Source organism: Sinocyclocheilus grahami, unplaced genomic scaffold (genome assembly GCF_001515645.1).
Source record: "Sinocyclocheilus grahami isolate Dianchi unplaced genomic scaffold, SAMN03320097.WGS_v1.1 scaffold767.1, whole genome shotgun sequence".
NCBI lineage: Eukaryota > Metazoa > Chordata > Actinopteri > Cypriniformes > Cyprinidae > Sinocyclocheilus > Sinocyclocheilus grahami.
Window position 1 is genome coordinate 294,146 of NW_015505946.1, and position 21,383 is coordinate 315,528.

At 39.2% G+C, this 21,383-nt stretch overlaps 1 protein-coding gene across 1 annotated transcript in view; it reads left to right on the forward strand.

Annotated features, from left to right (window-relative positions):
* Positions 1–21,383, forward strand: part of srp68 (signal recognition particle 68) — a 48,923-nt gene that overhangs the window by 14,911 nt on the left and 12,629 nt on the right. Inside the window, exon 9 of the mRNA XM_016245756.1 lies at positions 21,171–21,269. Coding sequence (XP_016101242.1) covers positions 21,171–21,269 — 99 coding nt within the window. The remainder of the gene's footprint in view (positions 1–21,170; positions 21,270–21,383) is intronic.

Below are 21,383 nucleotides of genomic sequence, written 5' to 3' on the forward strand. Positions count from 1 at the left end.
TTTGTCAGTATTGCACACCCCTAATTTGTTGTTTCATTTATATAATAATTTATTGATAAATTGTTTAAATGAATATAATAATTAATACTTTTGACTCATCCATTTTCTTAACAATGGTTTAAAGGCTGAAAAGTAAAGTTGATCATTTTATAAAACTTTGTTTTTGTGAAAACTTGTATCTGAACTGTAAATTATGCTTTTTACAGTAATTTTACAGTTTAATATGGTACTATAGATAATGCCCTACCCCGCTTATATGGTATTAATTTTATTTGTGCAGGTCTTAAAAAAGGTCTTATAGTCTTAAATTTTAGTTTAAAAATCCTGCAGAAACCCTGAAAATACACTTACTTGTAGGTTTAAAATTCTACATGACACAGTTATTGTGCTCCTATTCTTTTGCGCTCCATCTGTTTGGTACGCATGCGCGCTGCGGCGTTTGTTCACTGAAGCATGTAAAGTTTAGCAGAGAATCGCATGCAGAAGGCTCCTGACAGCAAAATAGAAATATTTCCATGACTTTCTAATCTTTACAGATGGAGAATATACATGTGAAATATAAGTTATGCACTGAGGTAAATGCCACATCTCAAACACATTAAATAGCACAAGTAGCGTCTCTGTCAGCAGCACATGTATCTATCGGAGCATCTGATGGGGTGAGCCGCTTTATATGTGATAACTATATCTTAAAGATATGGGGCAGAAAATGTATATATTTATATCATTTCATATAGTTAATATCACACGAAGAGTGCCGTTTTTTTCTCCAAAAGCATGATTACAAATGTGATACTGATTTTATACAACAGTTCAATAAACAAGTAGTTAATATTAAGAGACTTATGTTTTAGACACTATATTTCTTGTTTTTGCTCTATTTCTCCAACAAAAATAATTTCAAACACAGCCACAGCACTGTTTTGTGTCTCTGAGCAACAGGACGCCATTTTGTTCCTGAATGAATCAACCGTTTAAATGATTCAGTTAAATCGCAATGACTCGCTTATTAACAGTGACTTGATGCCACCTACTGGTGGTTTTAATTTCACATTTAAGGTACCTTTTCATTTTTTTTTATAATTTCAAACATCAGTTTTCAATGTTTTATGTTTGAAATATCAAAACATTATTTAGCTATGCATTTGTAACTGCAGGTTAAAGTATTCTATGTCCCTCAGAGTTGCATTAAACCGTGTGTAAATGCATCTAAATTACACTTCTAATGCAGCTTCTGTGTTTCCTCTGCATTGCAAAGATAAATTTAGTTGATACTGATTTAATTTGCTTGGTAACAGCCCAAATGCAAGAATTTGACTCAAAAGATGGTGCAGACTTTTAGAAAAAATGGCTTAAAGGTAAAAATGCCCATAAAACTTGTTGGAAATTATTAATTTCTATTACTGCTGTGAACTGACCACACGGAGTATGAAGAATATCAACAAATTCAGGAGTCCGCTGTCCACGGTAGTCCTTAAGATATCAGCAAAATAACACACTCAGCAAAATATTGTCTAATCGTTATCGATAGAATCCCAGAAAAATATAGAGAGAGAATTTTTTGTCAGTATTGCACACCCCTAATTTGTTGTTTCATTTATATAATAATTTATTGATAAATTGTTTAAATGAATATAATAATTAATACTTTTGACTCATCCATTTTCTTAACAATGGTTTAAAGGCTGAAAAGTAAAGTTGATCATTTTATAAAACTTTGTTTTTGTGAAAACTTGTATCTGAACTGTAAATTATGCTTTTTACAGTAATTTTACAGTTTAATATGGTACTATAGATAATGCCCTACCCCGCTTATATGGTATTAATTTTATTTGTGCAGGTCTTAAAAAAGGTCTTATAGTCTTAAATTTTAGTTTAAAAATCCTGCAGAAACCCTGAAAATACACTTACTTGTAGGTTTAAAATTCTACATGACACAGTTATTGTGCTCCTATTCTTTTGCGCTCCATCTGTTTGGTACGCATGCGCGCTGCGGCGTTTGTTCACTGAAGCATGTAAAGTTTAGCAGAGAATCGCATGCAGAAGGCTCCTGACAGCAAAATAGAAATATTTCCATGACTTTCTAATCTTTACAGATGGAGAATATACATGTGAAATATAAGTTATGCACTGAGGTAAATGCCACATCTCAAACACATTAAATAGCACAAGTAGCGTCTCTGTCAGCAGCACATGTATCTGTCGGAGCATCTGATGGGGTGAGCCGCTTTATATGTGATAACTATATCTTACGAGTTATTTTCAAGCCCTTAATATAAAGCATGTCTCCTGTTTGGGACAAATTGGATTATGCACTTTCCCCACAGCAGCTTACTCTGTGTCCTCTGCTATTGTTCCAATGTGCTCATATCAAACTACTGTATAATGATATAAACGGTATTGCCTCATACCATATCGCTTATAAAAATATATCGATATATCGTACAAACTCGATATATCGCGCAGCCCTAATGCTGTGGATATTGGTCTGAAAGAGTTTTCAGTAAAATTAAAAAAGACAGTGCATATTATGGCTCAATATAGCTTCCTCGGTCAGTTAGGAAAACATAAAAAATTTTTTTATTTGAAATATAATTGCAAAACCATATGTACAACATTTGATGGAAAATTACTGCCACCTGCTGGCAGAGATTGCATGACTTTGGTGACTAATTTAAACTGCTCACATCACTTTAGTCAAAATTTAGCACAACCAGATCCCTTCCTCCAAGCCCGTTTTTTGTTTACGCCTAAAGACTGTCAACTCTGATGCATGTGGAAATTTTCATGAAATTAAGAAAGCTCTGAACTACTTAAAGTTTGCATGATAGGACTAGGTGTTATGATCCCAATATTCAGCACCATTTAGCCGCACCATAGAACATTTTCCCTTCACTGTGAGCAGAACACGGCACGACGCAGCAATTGTCACGGTCTGATTTTGGTTAAGCAAGAATTCAGGATCATGGCTTAATCCATGTCCGTGGTACTTGCCTCAATACACAATAATCAGTCGTGAATTTACAATTGCTTTATGCGTGACTGGGGAACAATAGGAAAAAGGATTGGTATGGTTAGATGGATAGATAAAGATGGTACAATTCTTCGCTGCAGTCATTGGGTGGGGGATCTTTGATGGTTTGATATGTAATGCTCTACATGATGTGTACTTGTCTTTCATGGATGTTGCCAGTGAGACACCTTATCTGATGTCCATCAGATCCCAGTTTCTGTGCGAAAGATGCCTTTTTTTGAGGTGATGTTGCCAATGACCTTTGTATGGTGTTTCCACCAATCCACATCATCAGTTGTGTACCCCAGCCTCATTGGGTGTTTCGGCCCTTTATCACAAGGCACCCTCAGCCGAGGAAAGCACACCCCACAGGCTGATCACACCCGGGTGTGTGTCACTTTGTTACATGGTCATTTGGCAGCCCACATTGTGTCCGTCCGCTTCAGCCACAGCCAGTGGCTGCTTCTTTCAGTGACAGTGGCCAGTTCCCTAACTATCCTCCGCTGGACCTGTCCTCTGATGCCCAACTCCTTCAGCAGCCTTATAGTGGAACTAGCCACAAAGCCCCTGCAGCCCACTTCCACCGAGTATACTTTCACTGTCCAGTCCCGCTCCTCTGCCTCAGCTGCTGAGTTGGCATATCGCAGCTTCTTCCTTTCAAAGGCCTCGTTAATGGCCTCTTCCCAAGGGACTGTCAGTTCGACTATTATGATGATCCTACGAGAGTTGGACCAGAGAACCAGGTCTGGATGCAGATTGGTGACGGCAATTTCGAATGGAAAAGTGAGTCTGTGGTTTAAGTCGACTCGCATTTCCCAGTCCCTGGCTATATTCAGCTGGCCTGCGTCAGGAGACAGGCACTTAGCCCGCTTTTTCTCCCCTTCCCTAACAAAGGACTGCCTTTTTGGTAAGGTATTCTTGGCATTTTGGGGGATGGCGTTTGTTGACTCTCTTGGTCTCTATTGCTGCCATCAAGCACATCAGTACAAGCATGTCACACGAATACGCTGTTTTCGCTCAGATCAAATCACAACAATGTAGGAAACAGGTCCGACGTGATGCTGCGGACACAGAACAATATATATATGTTGTTTACATCCAGCTGATACTCTCCAAAATGGTGCGGAGGAGATGAATTGTTGAATAAAGATGACTATCTGTGAAAAAAAGTGCGTAATGTTTAAAATAATGTTTATAAACCAATTATTAAGTTGCTTAAACAACTATAAACAAAACAGCATCATGTATGTATGCATAGTTTAATACAAAGGGCTGAAAGCCAATCACACGAGTACATTTTTCATTTAAAGGGGTCATACGATGCGATTTCAATTTTTCCTTTCTCTTTGGAGTGTTACAGGCTCTTGGTGCATAAAGAAGATCTGTAAAGTTGCAAATACTAAAGTCTCAAGTCCAAAGAGATATTCTTTATAAAATTTAAGAGTCAGCCACACCTACCTAAAACGGCTCATTCTAACACGCCCCCACATACCTACGTCACTATCTGGGAAGATTTGCATAACGCCACCCAAATTTTCATGCAAAGAAAGAAGGCGTAACTTTTATTCTCACTGTAGTATTGTTGCCGCCACCATGTCGTGAAGGCGCCTGTGTGTTTCGTTGTGAAAGTGAAACTACTTTGTTTGGGCTTCCAAAAGAGAACGATATCTGCTTCGTCATGCCTGAAGCTGATCTGTGCTGGTTGCTGAGGAAATGCAACAACTTGGCGCTGTGGATCACCGGATCGGCTTTCACCGTGGACGAAGTGGAGTCCAGCCCGGGGTCGTCACATGTGGTTGCCGCAAGCCTCCTTCGTCGAATCCGCCGGCCGCCGCTCACTCTAGGCCGCCGTGTGTGACGCTGTTTTGTTGTGAAAGCAAACTCCTTTGTTTGGCTTTCCAAAAATGGACACGACTAGCAATCAGTGGTTAAGTTGTATTTACAACACAGTTCCAGAACACTTCAATCCAAATATTCAGATGTGTGCAACACATTTTATGGAGGACTGTTTACTGATCCTGGTAGAGTAGACTACAATGCCGGCTGTTCTGACTCACAGATTGTAAGTATGTGTTTCATATTTAAAGAGTTTTTATATTTTATATTTTTTATATTTAAAGCGAGTTTTTTGGGCAGTGTAGAGTAGGGCTTGTTGTTGATTTCTCCGATCACAAATGCAGACATGGTTTTATGTTTACGCGGCGTGATGCAACGCAACACGTAAAAAGACAGTATAAGAAACAATAATGTACAGTATGTGGAAAATAATGTGTTTTTTTTTTACCTTAAACTGCATAAACACATTTCATTACACCAAATACACAAAATAATGTTCTTTTTAGCAACATCATATGACCCCTTTAATAACATGAGTTGCCGTGGGATGGGGAAAAACCCCCGCCATAAAGTTTCGAGATGTTTTTTTCAGAGTTGAACTTGCATTAATTTTACATGGCTTTCTAAACATTTCTCTTTTGTGCGAGACGCGAGTGCAGCGGTGATAGATGTCCCTCTAGAAAATGCGCGAAATATGCATTCTGCACGAACGGCTTGATTTCAGTTTTGACGTACACAACATCTCCGCATTGATGTTCTCTTTTTCCGCAATATTTGTAATTAACAACGTAGCAGCGCCACATCTAGTGGCTTCAACTGGATGGGCTAACAAAAACATTAAAATGCAACGACACTTACATCATCATCGCATCTCATGCGCCACTGATAAGGCTGCCTCCTTAACGCACACCTAAAATTTGAATGCAATGTTTTTGCATTCAAATGTGTTTTTTTTTATTTTAAATTTGACGAATATTCGAAATTAGAATTTTTTTGACAGCCCTACAACACAGGACTTATGATAGCGTTCACCTTTTCTTCTCCGAAAAATCTATTTTCCAGAGTTCTGAAACAGTCGGAAGGGAGCTTCATCAGAGAAAATAACTTTGCACCAGTCTTCTGCTGTCCAATCATTGTACTTCCTGCAGAATTTCAGTGTGTCCTTGACGTTTTTCTTGGAGAGAAGTGGCTTCTTTGCTGCCCTTCTTGACACCAGGCCGTAGTCCAAAAGTCTTGGCCTCACTGTGTGCTCACACCAACGTGCTGCCATTCCTGAGCAAGTTCTGCACTGGTGGTGACGCGATTCCGTAGCTGACTCCTCAGGAGGAGATGGTACTGGCACTTGCTGGATACTCTGGGACGCCCTGAAGACTTCTTCACTGCAGTCAAACCTCTCTCCATGAAGTTCTTGATGATCCGGTAAATGGTTCTTTCAGGTGCAATATTCTTTGTAGCAATTTCCTTGCATGTGAGGCCATTTTGATGCAAAATGATGGGGGTTGGTGTTAAAGAATTGTTAATAACCCCTACAAATATAACTCATTATATACACTGTAAACACTTTAAAGGAGACGGACATGTAGATGTTTGTGAAAGATGTTTTCTCTGTTTTGAAGGGATGATTATTTTTAAATCATACCCTATTTATTGCATCAAAATTTGTTAATACTTTACTATGTTTAAGCCGTGGCGGCTCGTGGGTTTTAAAATAGAGGAGGCACACTAATTGTATTGGTCTGGGATCCCTGCCTATTATTATTATTTGCTTAACCACTTTAAAATGGCTTTTTGGTTGCTTTTAGGCAGAAAATTTAAAAACGACATGCATACAGCAAAATAATATAATTTCACTTACCTGGCCTATCACTTGAAGCAAACATCCATCCCTTCTTAATAGTCCGTGTTAAAAGAGAGCTGCCTGTTGTGCCATTTAATTAAGCTGACTGCTGTAGCCTATATCCAGCTTAAGCGTGTTCTCCCTTTATTTTTAATTTACTGTTTGAATGACAGCTTGGTAAAGCTGTTGGCAATCAAATATTCAATATCGCTACTCATCATAAGTACTTGGTACATTATCAGCGCAGCGGGAGACGTTCAAACTAATATCAAGTAATTTACGTCTCTATGATGATTGGTTTATTATTATTATTTGCTTAACCACTTTAAAATGGCTTTTTGGTTGCTTTTAGGCAGAAAATTTAAAAACGACATGCATACAGCAAAATAATATAATTTCACTTACCTGGCCTATCACTTGAAGCAAACATCCATCCCTTCTTAATAGTCCGTGTTAAAAGAGAGCTGCCTGTTGTGCCATTTAATTAAGCTGACTGCTGTAGCCTATATCCAGCTTAAGCGTGTTCTCCCTTTATTTTTAATTTACTGTTTGAATGACAGCTTGGTAAAGCTGTTGGCAATCAAATATTCAATATCGCTACTCATCATAAGTACTTGGTACATTATCAGCGCAGCGGGAGACGTTCAAACTAATATCAAGTAATTTACGTCTCTATGATGATTGGTTGATATCAGAAGGAAGGCTAGCCTCCCCTACGAGGTTGATAGCATTTTCTGTCTAGAGACAGAAATGTCCTGTAGTCCTCAAATAACATTATAGTCCCGTCTCGTCTTGTTAACGAAGACGCGGCATTATCAGATATTAGTTTTAGCTTGTCAACGTCTTGTCTTAGTCACAAAAAAAATGTTTAACGAATATTTTTCGTCGTCTTCGTTGACTAAATTAACACTGTACCGGTGTGAGGGAGCATCAGAATGGTAGCCTTTTTTCCAAGTATGAGGCTATGCGCCAGTTTGGGGGAGCAGCAGTACCCTAAGCAATGACGTTTATGACAGATAATATCATGATAATTTTTGCGTTTCCCTTACCGAGTGTCGTATCCTGTCCGCAAAAACCTGTCCGTGGGCTTTTTTGATTGCTTTCAGTTTAAGTTCCAGCGATGCAGTGTTGCCAGATATTGATACTAAAACTAAAAATAAACCTAAATTATTTCCAATCTTTTGCAAATAAGATAAGATAAAGATATCGCTAACTCTAAACTGCAACTTCCTACTTTATTAACTTTCTAAAGTGTTAAATTAAATGGAAAAGACGAGTCCAAAAACGCATATAATAGCTGGATCTGGCAACACGGAGGTTGAACTCGCGCCTTCTCACCGCTCTCTAGCCTTGTTCACTCCGCCAGTGTCTCGCAGCGATCATTTTCATAACAGGGACGTTAAACATTCTTGCAAACTGTCTAAACTGAATTATACATGTCATGCAGGCATTTATATGAGGAGTTTAACAGCAAATTAGTAATTCAAAGAACACATTTTATTTTTGAACACAAAAAATTTACCGAGGTCCGAACCTCGGTGGCCTCATAGCTGGTTACGGGCCTGGGCACAGCTAAACCTACGTTCGCTGAGAGCAGCACATGTGCCGGACATATTGAACCAAGGAGCGTATATGTTGTCACGAAGCAAGGTCCCCTCAGAGGAGTGGATGCTTCAGCCGCAGACAGTTCAAAAAATCTGGGAAGTCTTCAGTAGGGCGCAAGTAAACCTCTTCGCCTCAGAAGACAATTCTCACTGCCCAATCTATTTTTCAAAGGACAAGGATGCGTTGGCCCACGACTGGCCCAACCTCCCTCTCTACGCTTTTCCCCCAGTTGACCTGATTCCACAGGTGATCAGGCAAGTCGGGAAACAGAAAAGCAAAGTGCTCCTAGTGGCCCCGCTCTGGAAAAACCAGCATTGGTTGGCAGAGCTGTCACTGCTGCTAATAGCAGCCCCATGGCCTATTCCCCTGAGGTGAGATCTCCTCTCCCAGGCGAACAGGACGATATGGCACCCCAGGCCAGAGCTGTGGGCCTTGCACCTGTGGCCACTCGACGGGAGCCTGTTAGCCTCCCAGAATGTGTATTGAACACCATTTCTCAGGCTAGAGCTCCGACGACGAGACGCCTCTACGCCCTTAAATGGTCAGTGTTCTCTGCCTGGTGCTCAAACCGTGGTGAGGATCCACTCACTTGCGACATATCTGTGATACTGTCCTTCCTGCAGGAGTGTTTGGAAAAGGTCTACGTGGCAGCTATAGTGGCTTCTCACGCCCCTATAGCGGGTCAAACGGTCTGCAGGAACAATCTTGTTGGCTAAATCCGCCTCGGCCTCTCACTGTCCCTACGTGGGACCTGGCCACTGTTCTGAGGGCCTTGAAGGGCCCTCCTTTTGAGCCACTGCAGTCCGTCGACCTTCGGTTCCTGTCGTTTAAAACCGCTCTGCTACTAGCGTTAGCATTGTTCAAACGAGTGGGTGACTTGCAGGCACTTTCTAGAAGCCCTAATTGCCTGGAGAACTGAAGAAGTGAAGCGTGTGCGAGAGAGAGCAGGTCTATCACCGCGATTCCGCCTATCCCGCCTTCACTAACTTAACTTAACTAACTCCCGGGAAAAACAGGACGTCTGGTCACCTTATCCCTACCCCTTCGGGTGATGAGGCCATTGTTTCAGATCGCTACTTCGCATTTTGGTAGCCTATCCATCCACTGCGGCTGCCATACTGAGACTGAGATATCCGATTGCAATCCAATGACAGGGACGCACATTTTGAAGGACAAGACAGTAGCCTATAGGATGTATTTTTAATGTCCTGTAGTCCTCAAATAACATTATAGTCTCGTCTTGTTAACGAAGACTCGGCATACATTTTCGTCATAGTTTTTATTATCAGATATTAGTTTTAGCTTGTCAACGTCTTGTCTTAGTCACAAAAAACAATGTTTGTTAACGAATATTTTTCGTCGTCTTCGTTGACTAAATTAACACTGCACCGGTGTGAGGGAGCATCAGAATGGTAGCCTTTTTTCCAAGTATGAGGCTATGCACCAGTTTGTGGGAGCAGCAGTACCCTAAGCAAAGCATGGTTAAACATGAATGGAACACCAAACCAACTGAAAGAAAACAAAAAAAAATCAAAACCATACTTAAGATGGAAAGCACTGTTATAGAGCCCTTTTTTAATAAATCTGCAAAAATGTCAACAATTCTGTGTTTTTCTGTCAATATGGGGTGCTGTGGATACATTGAGGAAAAAAAATAACTGGCTGCAATATAACAAAGAGTGAAAAATTTAAGGGGGTCTGAATACTTTCCGTACCCACTGTATATGTTTGAGTCAGGTCCCAAAGTAGATGAAATTGAAACAACGCAACCACAACAATTGCAACAGCTTGTTTCAGCATGGTAATTGCTTAATTTTGGTATATAGTTTTAAAAGATCCTGTGTGGTAAAAATCAAGTTTTTAACATTGATTACATGTCTATCTGATGTTTTTAATATGCTTAAAGACAAACCATGTGCTAATTAATCTGTCAACACCATTGCTGAGCATTTTCTCCTTAATACTGCAGTGTACTAAGGACAGTCTCAAAAAGAGTTTAAAACTGCCCCGTTTCCTACCATCACAAGCATGTAACCAATCCCTGGGCTTTTCATATTATTATCTCCTCTGGTCATAGATTTCTATTTACAACAGCTTTTTGCATTTTTGTGCGATGTAGCCAATCACAGACATATCTGTTGATTTCATGGACACAGTGGCCAATCCAAGGTGTTTAAGTTAGTTAAAAACCACTCGCCACTAAAAACCCTGGAGTTTTGTCCAGTGCTGTGTTTTGCACATTTGCAAATCCTCACATAATAACAAAGTGCATAGCCAATGTAATTAAGAGTTTAATTGTGCAGTGTAGACTGTCATTTAGTGTTAATTTTGTCAGCTATTTTTTTTGTCTTAGTCCTGTGTCAAATGTGACTTTTAGTTTTTATCATATTTAGTCAACTTGTCCAGTTTTAGTCGACTAAGGCCCGGTTTCACAGACGGGACTTACCTCAAGCCAGGACTAGGCCTTAGTTAAATTAAGATATTTAAGCAGGTTTTATAAAAATGCCTTAGAAGAAAACATTACAGGTGTGCATCTTGAGACCGAACAATGGAAGTGACATATTTTAAGATATGTCAGAGCAAGATATTTTCAGTTGAGACAGCTCAAACATGCATTTTAGTCTGGGAATAGCCTTAAGCCTTATCTGTGAAACCGGGGGTGGGGTATATGTCTGAGAATTTTAGTTAGTGGAAACGTGCACATTTTCGTCATATTTTCGTCTTATAGTATAATGGTTATGATGATGAAAAATATATATTATTTTGCTCAATTTTAATTGCAATGATTGTCCTCATTTAGGATATTTATTTGTACATTAAATCCGTCTAAAATTTGGGAGGGGGGGGCGGGTCTGGGCAGAGAGAGAGAGAGAGTGCAAGCTCGTAGACAGGAAGTGTGTTCGACCAAAGTTTCTTTCTCAGATTGACTTGAAGCAGCAATGTGCAGACCGATCGCTGTATGACATCAAAGCACCTGGAGAGCTATAGAGAGCAGATGGCTCCACATTAGTGGTGGAAATTGATTCTTTCAAGAAATTCGTTCATTTTTAGTTCGTTCACCAAAATGATTTGTTCAGATTCGTTCAGTGACCATTTCTTCATATTATAAAAATACGCTAGCAGGTGCAATACGATGCAATCTGATGGGACTCGGGCAGAAATCATGTTCATGGATGAGCTAATGATTTATTAATGTAGTAGAATGAAGCAGGGTGAGGCTGAAAGCCATCGAAGCGAAACGAGGCCGCTGAACGAGCGTGACACATGGCTCGAAAGCAGCTGAGCTTTTATTATGCCACAATCGACCGCTTCCGCTCCTTCTCGTTGTGCGTATTGGGGAAAAAAGCAGCGCATACTAGATACATTTGAAAATTCTGTTATAATGATACTCTGTGCTACCGGTCTATTAAAACGCACAACATATTAAAGCGTCTTTGGTGTTTCCTTATTTTTTACAAAACGAAATCGAGGGGTTATGACGTCATTGGCAGGCGACACAATGACACTATGGACACGGTCCGTGTCACTAGTTAAAATTGCTTTTCTCTGCATTTAAAGATTCTTCTAAACATTTGGGATAATGTAAGTACACAAGTCAGCAAAATATATAACACTGTTCTAGTGGTTTGTGGAGATTTTAATAAAAAAATCGTACATATTGTGCCTTAAAGTCAACGAACATTCACTTGCTACAAAACTGATTTGGCTTTATTAAAATAAAGTGTGCAATTTTTATTTAACTTCTTTTGGACTTATGAATGCAACACCCACTGAGTGGCGTTAAACAGCTTGAAAGATCAAAGACAATTTTTAATATAACTCCGACTGGATTCGTCTGAAAGAAAAAAGTCATATACACCTAGGATGACTTGAGGGTGAGTAATTTGTGGGCTAATTTTCATTTTTGGGTGAACTAATAACCCTTTAACTTTTGTCGCTTGACTCACATCGCTTGACACGCCCACATTCTGTCGCCAACGGTCACTGTTGCTCGTGTAGCCGGAAGTCTCCAGTTCTCCATTGAAAATGAATGGGAGCATGTTGCTTTGTCGTGGCAATGTGAACGGGGCTTCAATGGGAGACATGCGGATAGCGGCAAAACGCAGGCGGGTTCGCTGGCAGCGTGGAGGCGGAGCGCAAGCAGTGCTCGCTCACATTCGCATTTAAACATGTCATCGGCATGGAAGTTCTTCATTGTGAGTTAAACGGACACAGTTTTTTGTAATTTGCAATGCAATATTGCAATTTGTAATACAGTATTGACTGTTTTTGCTCAAGTTTGCTGACGAAGTTTCAATCAAAGTTACAGCAGAACTGTTTTGTGACTCTGAGCAACACAGCGGTGTTTCGATACTGAATGAATCCACGTTTTTGAACGAATCAAGTCAATGATTCAGTAACCCATTCATAAAGACAGTAGTCACTTGCCTCATTTTTGAATGAATCAGCCGTTTGAATGAGTAACTAATGACTCGCTCATTAAAACAGTCATTTACCGTCATCTACTGGTGGTTTGGTTTCATATTTAAAAGTATTGCATTTTTCCCAACATTTTTAACTTGTATGTTCATAAATATTTAAAACATTAATCTTATTAAAATATTTATGCATTTGAAATTTTGTGGTGTAAATGCATCTAATGCCACTTTAGATGAAGCTTCTGTTTCCCCTGTAGTGAAAAGATGGGAGTTTGTTGATAGTATGCACACTCTAATGTGAAAATTAACATTTCCAAAAATAAATTACTCCACTGCTCACAAAGAGAAGTATGAACACCGATGACAACAGAGTTGCACTGTCCAAAAAGCTTGTGGTATAAATGTGCTTTTTTTACTTGAATTACTTGAATTTACTTGCATGTTGTCTTTTTTCTTTATTTTGTTGTCCGAGTGCACCGGAACGCTTCATTTACAAGTTAAATTCTTAAACATTTTCTTCTGGGGGGGATGCCACCAGACCCCCCTACAAGGCTCATATTCCGAACTATGTCACCTTTTTGATCTCTTGTGAGTTAGCAGGTATTTTTCGTCATAGTTTTCGTTAATGAAATTAACACTACCGTCGTTGATTATAAAGGAACTTGAGATCACGATGAACTAAGACGAGTGACCGCTTTTTATTATAAGGAGAGCGTGCTTTCTATAATCCATTCAGAATTTGAATAAATTCACTCACTCATGGATTGACTCCCAATAACCATTTATCCAATTTGGCCACTTACGGTTGTGTAGCATTTACTACTTCAGTTAACGTAGTGGAGCAAAAAAAGGATGATGTGATTGAGTGGAGGCGGTAAATAGTAGAGCCCGACCGATATATCGTTTTGCCGATATTATCGGCCGATATGAGCCTGTCGCCAATATATCGGTATCGGCGAATATGCTGCCAATATGAAAATTTTGTTGGGGGGGGGGGGCTATCGACGCGCGAAGGGTGGCGTTTGAGAGGGCTCGTCGAGCTGAAGGGATCCCCCAAATTTGGTGGAGATCCACAGGCGCATTCGCGAGGTAGTGACACCAGTCAACACTTTCACTTCAGTAAGGAGTTGTTCAGGCAGCAGCATTCAAGCGTGGTCTTATTCGACCGTAAGTGCCCTGCTAAATGGACTTCACATGTAATTCCGCCATGATTCCAGTTCCAAGGGAACATTCACGTTACATTCAAAGGGCATTAAAGTGTGCGAGATGTGAATTTATATTTAGGGATGCACCGAATGTTCGGCAACCGAATAAGTGAAAAGACCGAATAAATTGTACAGAACAATGATATGACGCGATCAAATAGCAACCAGCGCAGAGTGAGAGGCGCGCACTCTTTATTATGCAGCACACACGTCAGCAGTGTGGAAGCATTTAAACTGTTGGAGTAAGACGCAAAAATCATTACAAGCACCAACAGCGAGAGACTGTTTAGGACAGCATCTCATGTCTTTAGTGAGAAGAGTAAGAGGGGATTGTTGCTGGTTACTGTATGATGATTGAAATCGTGAAATGGCCTTAAACAATTAGTAAATAAACTGCAGAACTTTATGTTTTCTAATACACGCGTGCATTGCATGTATTCTGACAGCGCTGCACGAACTCGCAGCAGATCTGCTTGTTAACCAGTGTTCAAAGTCCAAAATGCGAGGAAAATCTGCGCTGATACAGTCGTCCGTTGCTCAGTCACATTTTTATGAATTTTTACAAGGCATGTGACAATGCGATACGTACGACATTCGTAATGAGACTCATTTAAAAATCTGTTATCAACAAAAATAAGCATTAAGGTCTTCCTGCGCGTTTCCGCCAAAATAAAAGTTGAGAAAAAGCAAGAACTCTTATCAACATTCATAAATGTTAGTATTGTAAGTTTACTGTTGTTCTATAAAATAAAAAGTAAGGCAATAATAATAATGATAATAATCATTAGCTCGGTTTTAATACATTTATTATAACATTCACACATAGTGTTCAAATTAGGATCTGTAATATTTTCTAATGTTTTAAAAGAAGTCTCTTCTCAGCAAGGCTGCTTTTAATTGTACAGTAAAAAAAAAAACATGCCTGATTCAAGATGGCCAAAAATTATTTTACTAACTTATTAATTTTAAGTTAAATTGTTCTTTATTGGTATAGTGTCTGCTAGAATGTTAAAACTGTTCAGTGTTAAATATTTTTAAATTGTTGTTTTGTAATTGATTTTTTTGAGAAGCAAGACAAAACGGTAAAAAGCACATTTTGGCTTTTTAATTTATGCAATGGTGAAAAACTAATTTGGCAAAGTACATGGGGGGGGGGGAAAAACTCGAAAAACCATGTTCGGTATTCGGCCTTCGGCCCAGTGTTTAATTTTGTTCGATTTCAACTTCGGCCAAGAATTTTCATTTTGGTGCATCCCTATTTACAGTGGGGAAAAAAAGTATTTAGTCAGCCACCAATTGTGCAAGTTCTCCCACTTAAAAAGATGAGAGAGGCCTGTAATTTTCATCATAGGTATACCTCAACTATGAGAGACAAAATGAGAAAAAAAAATCCAGAAAATCACATTGTAGGATTTTTAAAGAATTTATTTGCAAATTATGGTGGAAAATAAGTATTTGGTCAATAACAAAATTTAATCTCAATACTTTGTTATATACCCTTTGGTGGCAATGACAGAGGTCAAACGTTTTCTGTAAGTCTTCACAAGGTTGTCACACACTGTTGCTGGTATTTTGGCCCATTCCTCCATGCAGATCCCCTCTAGAGCAGTAATGTTTTGGGGCTGTCACTGGGCAACACGGATTTTCAACTCCCTCCAAAGATTTTCTATGGGGTTGAGATCTGGAGACTGGCTAGGCCACTACAGGACCTTGAAATGCTTCTTACGAAGCCACTCCTTCGTTGCCCGGGCGGTGTGTTTGGGATCATTGTCATGCTGAAAGACCCAGCCACATTTCATCTTCAATGCCCTTGCTGATGGAAGGAGGTTTTCACTCAAAATCTCACGATACATGGCCCCATTCATTCTTTCGTTTACACAGATCAGTCGTCCTGGTCCCTTTGCAGAAAAACAGCCCCAAAGCATGATATTTCCACCCCCATGCTTCACAGTAGGTATGGTGTTCTTTGGATGCAACTCAGCATTCTTTCTCCTCAAGATGAGTTTTTACCAAAAAGTTCTATTTTGGTTTCATCTGACCATATGACATTCTCCAAATCCTCTTCTGGATCATCCAAATGCTCTCTAGCAAACTTCAGACAAGCCTGGACATGTACTGGCTTAAGCAGGGGGACACATCTGGCACTGCAGGATTTGAGTCCCTGGCGGCGCAGTGTGTTACTGATGGTAGCCTTTGTTACTTTGGTCCCAGCTCTCTGCAGGTCATTCACTAGGTCCCCCCGTGTGGTTCTGGGATTTTTGCTCACAGTTCTTGTGATCATTTTGACCCCACAGGGTGAGATCTTGCGTGGAGCCCCAGATCGAGGGAGATTATCAGTGGTCTTGTATGTCTTCCATTTTCTAATAATTGCTCCCACAGTTGATTTCTTCACACCAAGCTGCTTACCTATTGCAGATTCAGTCTTCCCAGCCTGGTGCAGGTCTACAATTTTGTTTCTGGTGTCCTTTGACAGCTCTTTGGTCTTGGCCATGGTGGAGCTTGGAGTGTGACTGTTTGAGGTTGTGGACAGGTGTCTTTTATACTGATAACAAGTTCAAACAGATGCCATTAATACAGGTAACGAGTGGAGGACAGAGGAGCCTCTAAAAGAAGTAGTTACAGGTCTGTGAGAGCCAGAAATCTTGCTTGTTTGTAGGTGACCAAATACTTATTTTACTGAGGAATTTACCAGTTAATTCTTTAAAAATCCTACAATGTGATTTTCTGGATTTTTTTTTCTCATTTTGTCTCTCATAGTTGAGGTATACCTATGATGAAAATTACAGGCCTCTCTCGTCTTAAGTGGGAGAACTTGCACAATTGGTGGCTGACTAAATACTTTTTTGCCCCACTGTATATTGTATTTATTTACAGAGGTATATTATGTCACACTTCACACTTCTCTAGTAAATTTCGTCTGTGTGTGAAGACAGTAGTGCAAATCCGTGAATGAATGTTCCAAAGTGGAAAAACTTCAGTGGAATAAAGTTGAATTGAATTAAAGTTGAATAAACTTCAACTTTACTGTTCAGTGCACTGATGTCAGACTCATTTTGGATAATAAAGTTGATTGTTAAATGCCCTGCCTCCATTACATATCTCTGTCACGCCATTATAAATGTTTGATCACATTTGAGTGATCATTGCAAAAAAAATCTATATACAGTGGTGTGAAAGTGTTGGCCCCATTCCTGATTTCTTATTATTTTTTGCATGTGTGTCACACTTTTTCAGATCATCAAACAAATTTAAATGTTAGTAAAAGATAACACAAGTGAACACAACATGCAGTTTTTAAATGAAGGTTTTTATTATTAAGGGAAAACAAAATCCAAAACTACATGGCCCTGTGTGAAAAAGTGTTTGCCCCCTAAACCTAATAACTGGTTGGGCCACCCTTAGCAGCAACAACTGCAATCAAGCGTTTGCGATAACTTGCAATGAGTCTGTTACAGCGTTGTGGAGGAATTTTGGGGATTTTTTGGTAAACAGTAGAATTCATGGTTCCATTTATCACAGCAAGTCTTCCAGGTCCTGAAGCAGCAAAACAGCTCCAGACCATCACACTACCACCACCATATTTTACTGTTGGTATGATGTTCTTTTTCTGAAATGCAGTGTTACTTTTACGTCAGACGTAATGGGACACACACCTTCCAAAAAGTTCAACTTTTGTCTCATCAGTCCACAGAATATTTGCCCAAAAGTCTTGGGGATAATCAAGATATTTTTTGGCAAATGAGAGACGAGCCTGTGTGTTCTTTTTGGTCAGCAATGGCTTTTGCATTGGTACTCTCCCATGGATGCCGTTTTTGCCCAGTCTCTTTCTTATGGTGGAGTCATGAACACTGACCTTAACTGAGGCAAGTGAGGCCTGCAGTTCTTTGGATGTTGTTGTGGGGTCTTTTGTGACCTCTTGGATGAGTCGTCGCTGTGCTCTTGGGGTAATTTTGGTCGGCCGGCCACTCCTGGGAAGGTTCTCCACTGTTCCATGTTTTTGCCATTTGTGAATAATGGCTCTCACTGTGGTTCGCTGGAGTCCCAAAGCTTTAGAAATGGCTTTATAACCTTTTCCAGACTTATGTATCTCAATTACTTTCTTTCTCATTTGTTTCTGAATTTCTTTGGATCTCGGCATGATGTCTAGCTTTTGAGGATCTTTTGGTCTACTTCACTTTGTCAGGCAGGTCCTATTTAAGAGATTTCTTGATTGCGAACAGGTGTGGCAGTAATCAGGCCTGGGTGTGGCTAGAGAAATTGAACTCAGGTGTGATAAACCACAGTTTTAACAAGGGGGCAAACACTTCTTCACACAGGGCCATATTGTTTTCCCTTAATAATAAAAACCTTCATTTAAAAACTGCATGTTGTTTACTTGTTATCTTTGACTAATATTTAAATTTGTTTGATGATCTGAAACATTAAAGTGTGACAAACATGCAAAAAAATAAGAAATCAGGAAGGGGGCCAACACTTTTTCACACCACTGTATATATGTATGTATGTATATATATATATTTATGTTTATGTATATACTGTATTCTATATATAGTACCAGTCAAATATTTGGACACACGAATGGGAAAGTGTCCAAAATTTTGACTGGTATTGTACTATAATATACACAGAATATCGGCCGATATATCGATATCAGCCTTTTTTTTTTTTTACTCCCTAATGTCGGTATCGGCCCCAAAAAACCCATATCGGTCGGGCTCTAGTAAATAGTTAGCATATTCATGGGTCCGTGTAAACTAAATGTGCTAAGGGTGTAGAGTTACATTCAAGCTGTTTTAACACAGAAATAATTTTCATGGGAAAAAGCATATAAATGTCATTTTGATTATCAAAGATGAGTTTTAAGGGATGAAATTCGTGACTGCAGGGGGGCTTTAAAAAAACTATTATTACTTGTATTCCATAAGACTAAAGGTTGAGTAAGTTTACATTTATTAGCAACACTCAGTCAGTGATCCACTTGGTGTCTTAAAAGCATTAAACGCTGGTTTGATGTTTATTACAAACACGCTGTAAGATTAAAAACAAAAAAAACTTGCCTGTGTTGCCTCTGAGGACAAAATGTTTAACACTGCTGTATTTTTAAACAAAATATATTTTGAAAAAACAGCAGCATGTTTAGAATAATGCACAAAACAGTTTATGTATAAAAAACTTTATCTTTCAGTCACTCAGACACATGATTAAAAATAAACTTCAGCCAAGCATTTCTGATGTCATGCAAAGTGTTTGGAGGTGCAATTTCTTTACATCCACTGACATCTTTATCCATCAGCAGTATTGCTATACCGTACCATCACAGTACCATAACAAGCGACTGTTTTATTAGCCCTGTGCCCAACCCTTAACCTGGAGGACCAGTGGATCACAATTTGCCGGACCGCTACCCTAAGGTAGAGGAAATGATTATATGCCTGGTTAAATTATTATAAGTGATTGTTAGATTACATTTTAGGTAGACTATCTGTAGTCTTTATGCTATTGATCATCAATTAGAATCCAGTGCACCAGCCCCTGTGGTGTGCAGCAGCAGCAACGCAGAATTCCAGGAGAATGAAAAAGCAGACACAGAGCCAGTGTACTACCATAACATTCTTCACTTTAAGGAAGATTGGTCATATTTATAACACAGATTCATACAGTTATATACAGGATGTCTTAGGCATCCAATCAAAGTATTCAACATTAGGACAAACATTACACTATATGAATATTAAAAAATATAACCAAGTAAAAGGTGTGTGTGTGTTCTGGTGTGGGTGTGCTTAGCCCTTGTTTTCATGTGGTATGTACCAGTGTGTCTTTGATGTGTACATAACGAACAAGGGCAGTCAAAAGTGGAGCTACAAAAAATATTAACTATGATATGTGCAGTGTTGTGTGCTCTCCTCATGGAGATGCTCTCTCTCCATCTTATATACAGCTAACGAATATGTATGTGGCTTTAAAAATTCTTGTGTGTTTATTAGTAAATGGTTATCGGTATCTTCCCCACCCAGGCTACACCTCACCCCTGAGCATGCTAATGCCTGTGGTATGCTGTCCTATCTGAACCAGAATGCATTCTATACAGGATAACGACTCTCAGGGACTGTGCTCCTTGTGTTTCATCTATTTATGCTCCACCTGCAGCACAACTTCTTACCCTTTTTTTCCACATTCGGTCTTTCACAGAAATTCTGGTTCACCCAGTTGCAGTTAGTCATGCAAGGTGTTGTTTAGGTGTGACCGCAGCTCTGTGGGCGTGTGTGTGTGCTCATATTTGTTTCTCATGGTGTTCTCATTCTGTACCACAACCACCAATTAACCTTAAATTTTTTCCTCTATGCTTGCTTTTTTTCTTATCCCAATCTGATGACTTCATTATAATTTTTTTTTTAAATGTATGGTAATGAAATAACAATACTATGACCTTCTCATGCTGTTTTGATATGGTCCTTGTTTAATTAGCTTAGTCTCTGCTAGAACAGGAATGGTTCAGAAACTTGTTCTGTATTCACACTGGTCTTTCATTTTCAACACATTTTGATCTCTTTGACTGTGGAGTTTTGCAATATCTAGTTTACTCGTGCTTAATTTTACATCACAACTGAAATACCAGTACAGTAACAGTATACTTGTTGTTACTACTTTGGTATTTGGCACATATTACATTAATTATTATATTAACATTCACAAAAAATTAAAGATGCATCTTGAAAGATACAAATTGTCCCTAGTTGTTGTTACAGTGCATTTAAACCTTGTTGAGTTTTTGTCCCCACCAAGCGACTGGAACGTTCTAATTCCATAATGAATGTATTGTTACGATCTAGGGAGTGGAACATAAAGGTGACCGTGTTAGCAAGGACAACTTTATTTATTACTTTATTTCTATTACTCATAAGCATACACAAAAAAACATCCCTCACCTTCTACAGCTTTCTATAAGTCTGATTTTAGAAAAATTTGCTCATAATCTACTCATAGTAACATAGTGTTAATTGTTAAAATCTTAGTAATAATAATTATAATTCAGTCACTCCTGTACTACGCATCTTGTTAGGCTGGTGCACAATTCAAGAAACACCTTCCACACCAAACCAAATTAACCTAATATATCAGACATAAGTTTTAATGCAAAAACACTATTATGGCTATAGGGCACATGCAGTTTGAAAAATAAATTTCACTGTACAGTTATTCACACAATATATAAGAGCAGGTATCCTGACTGTTTAGTCTGTTACTGTTCACAGGCAGATAATGAAGAGACAAAGGAGCGCCTCTATGAGAGCCTGCTGGCGGAGTGTAGAGACACCATCCAAGCTGTCAGAGAGGAGCTCAGGACTGATGTGGTGAGAGACCCATTACTAGCACATCTTACACTTCCCTAAATGTGATTATGATCTCTCTCTCTCTCTCTCTCTCTCTCTCTCTCTCTCTCTCTCTCTTTTACGTGCTTTATTAGT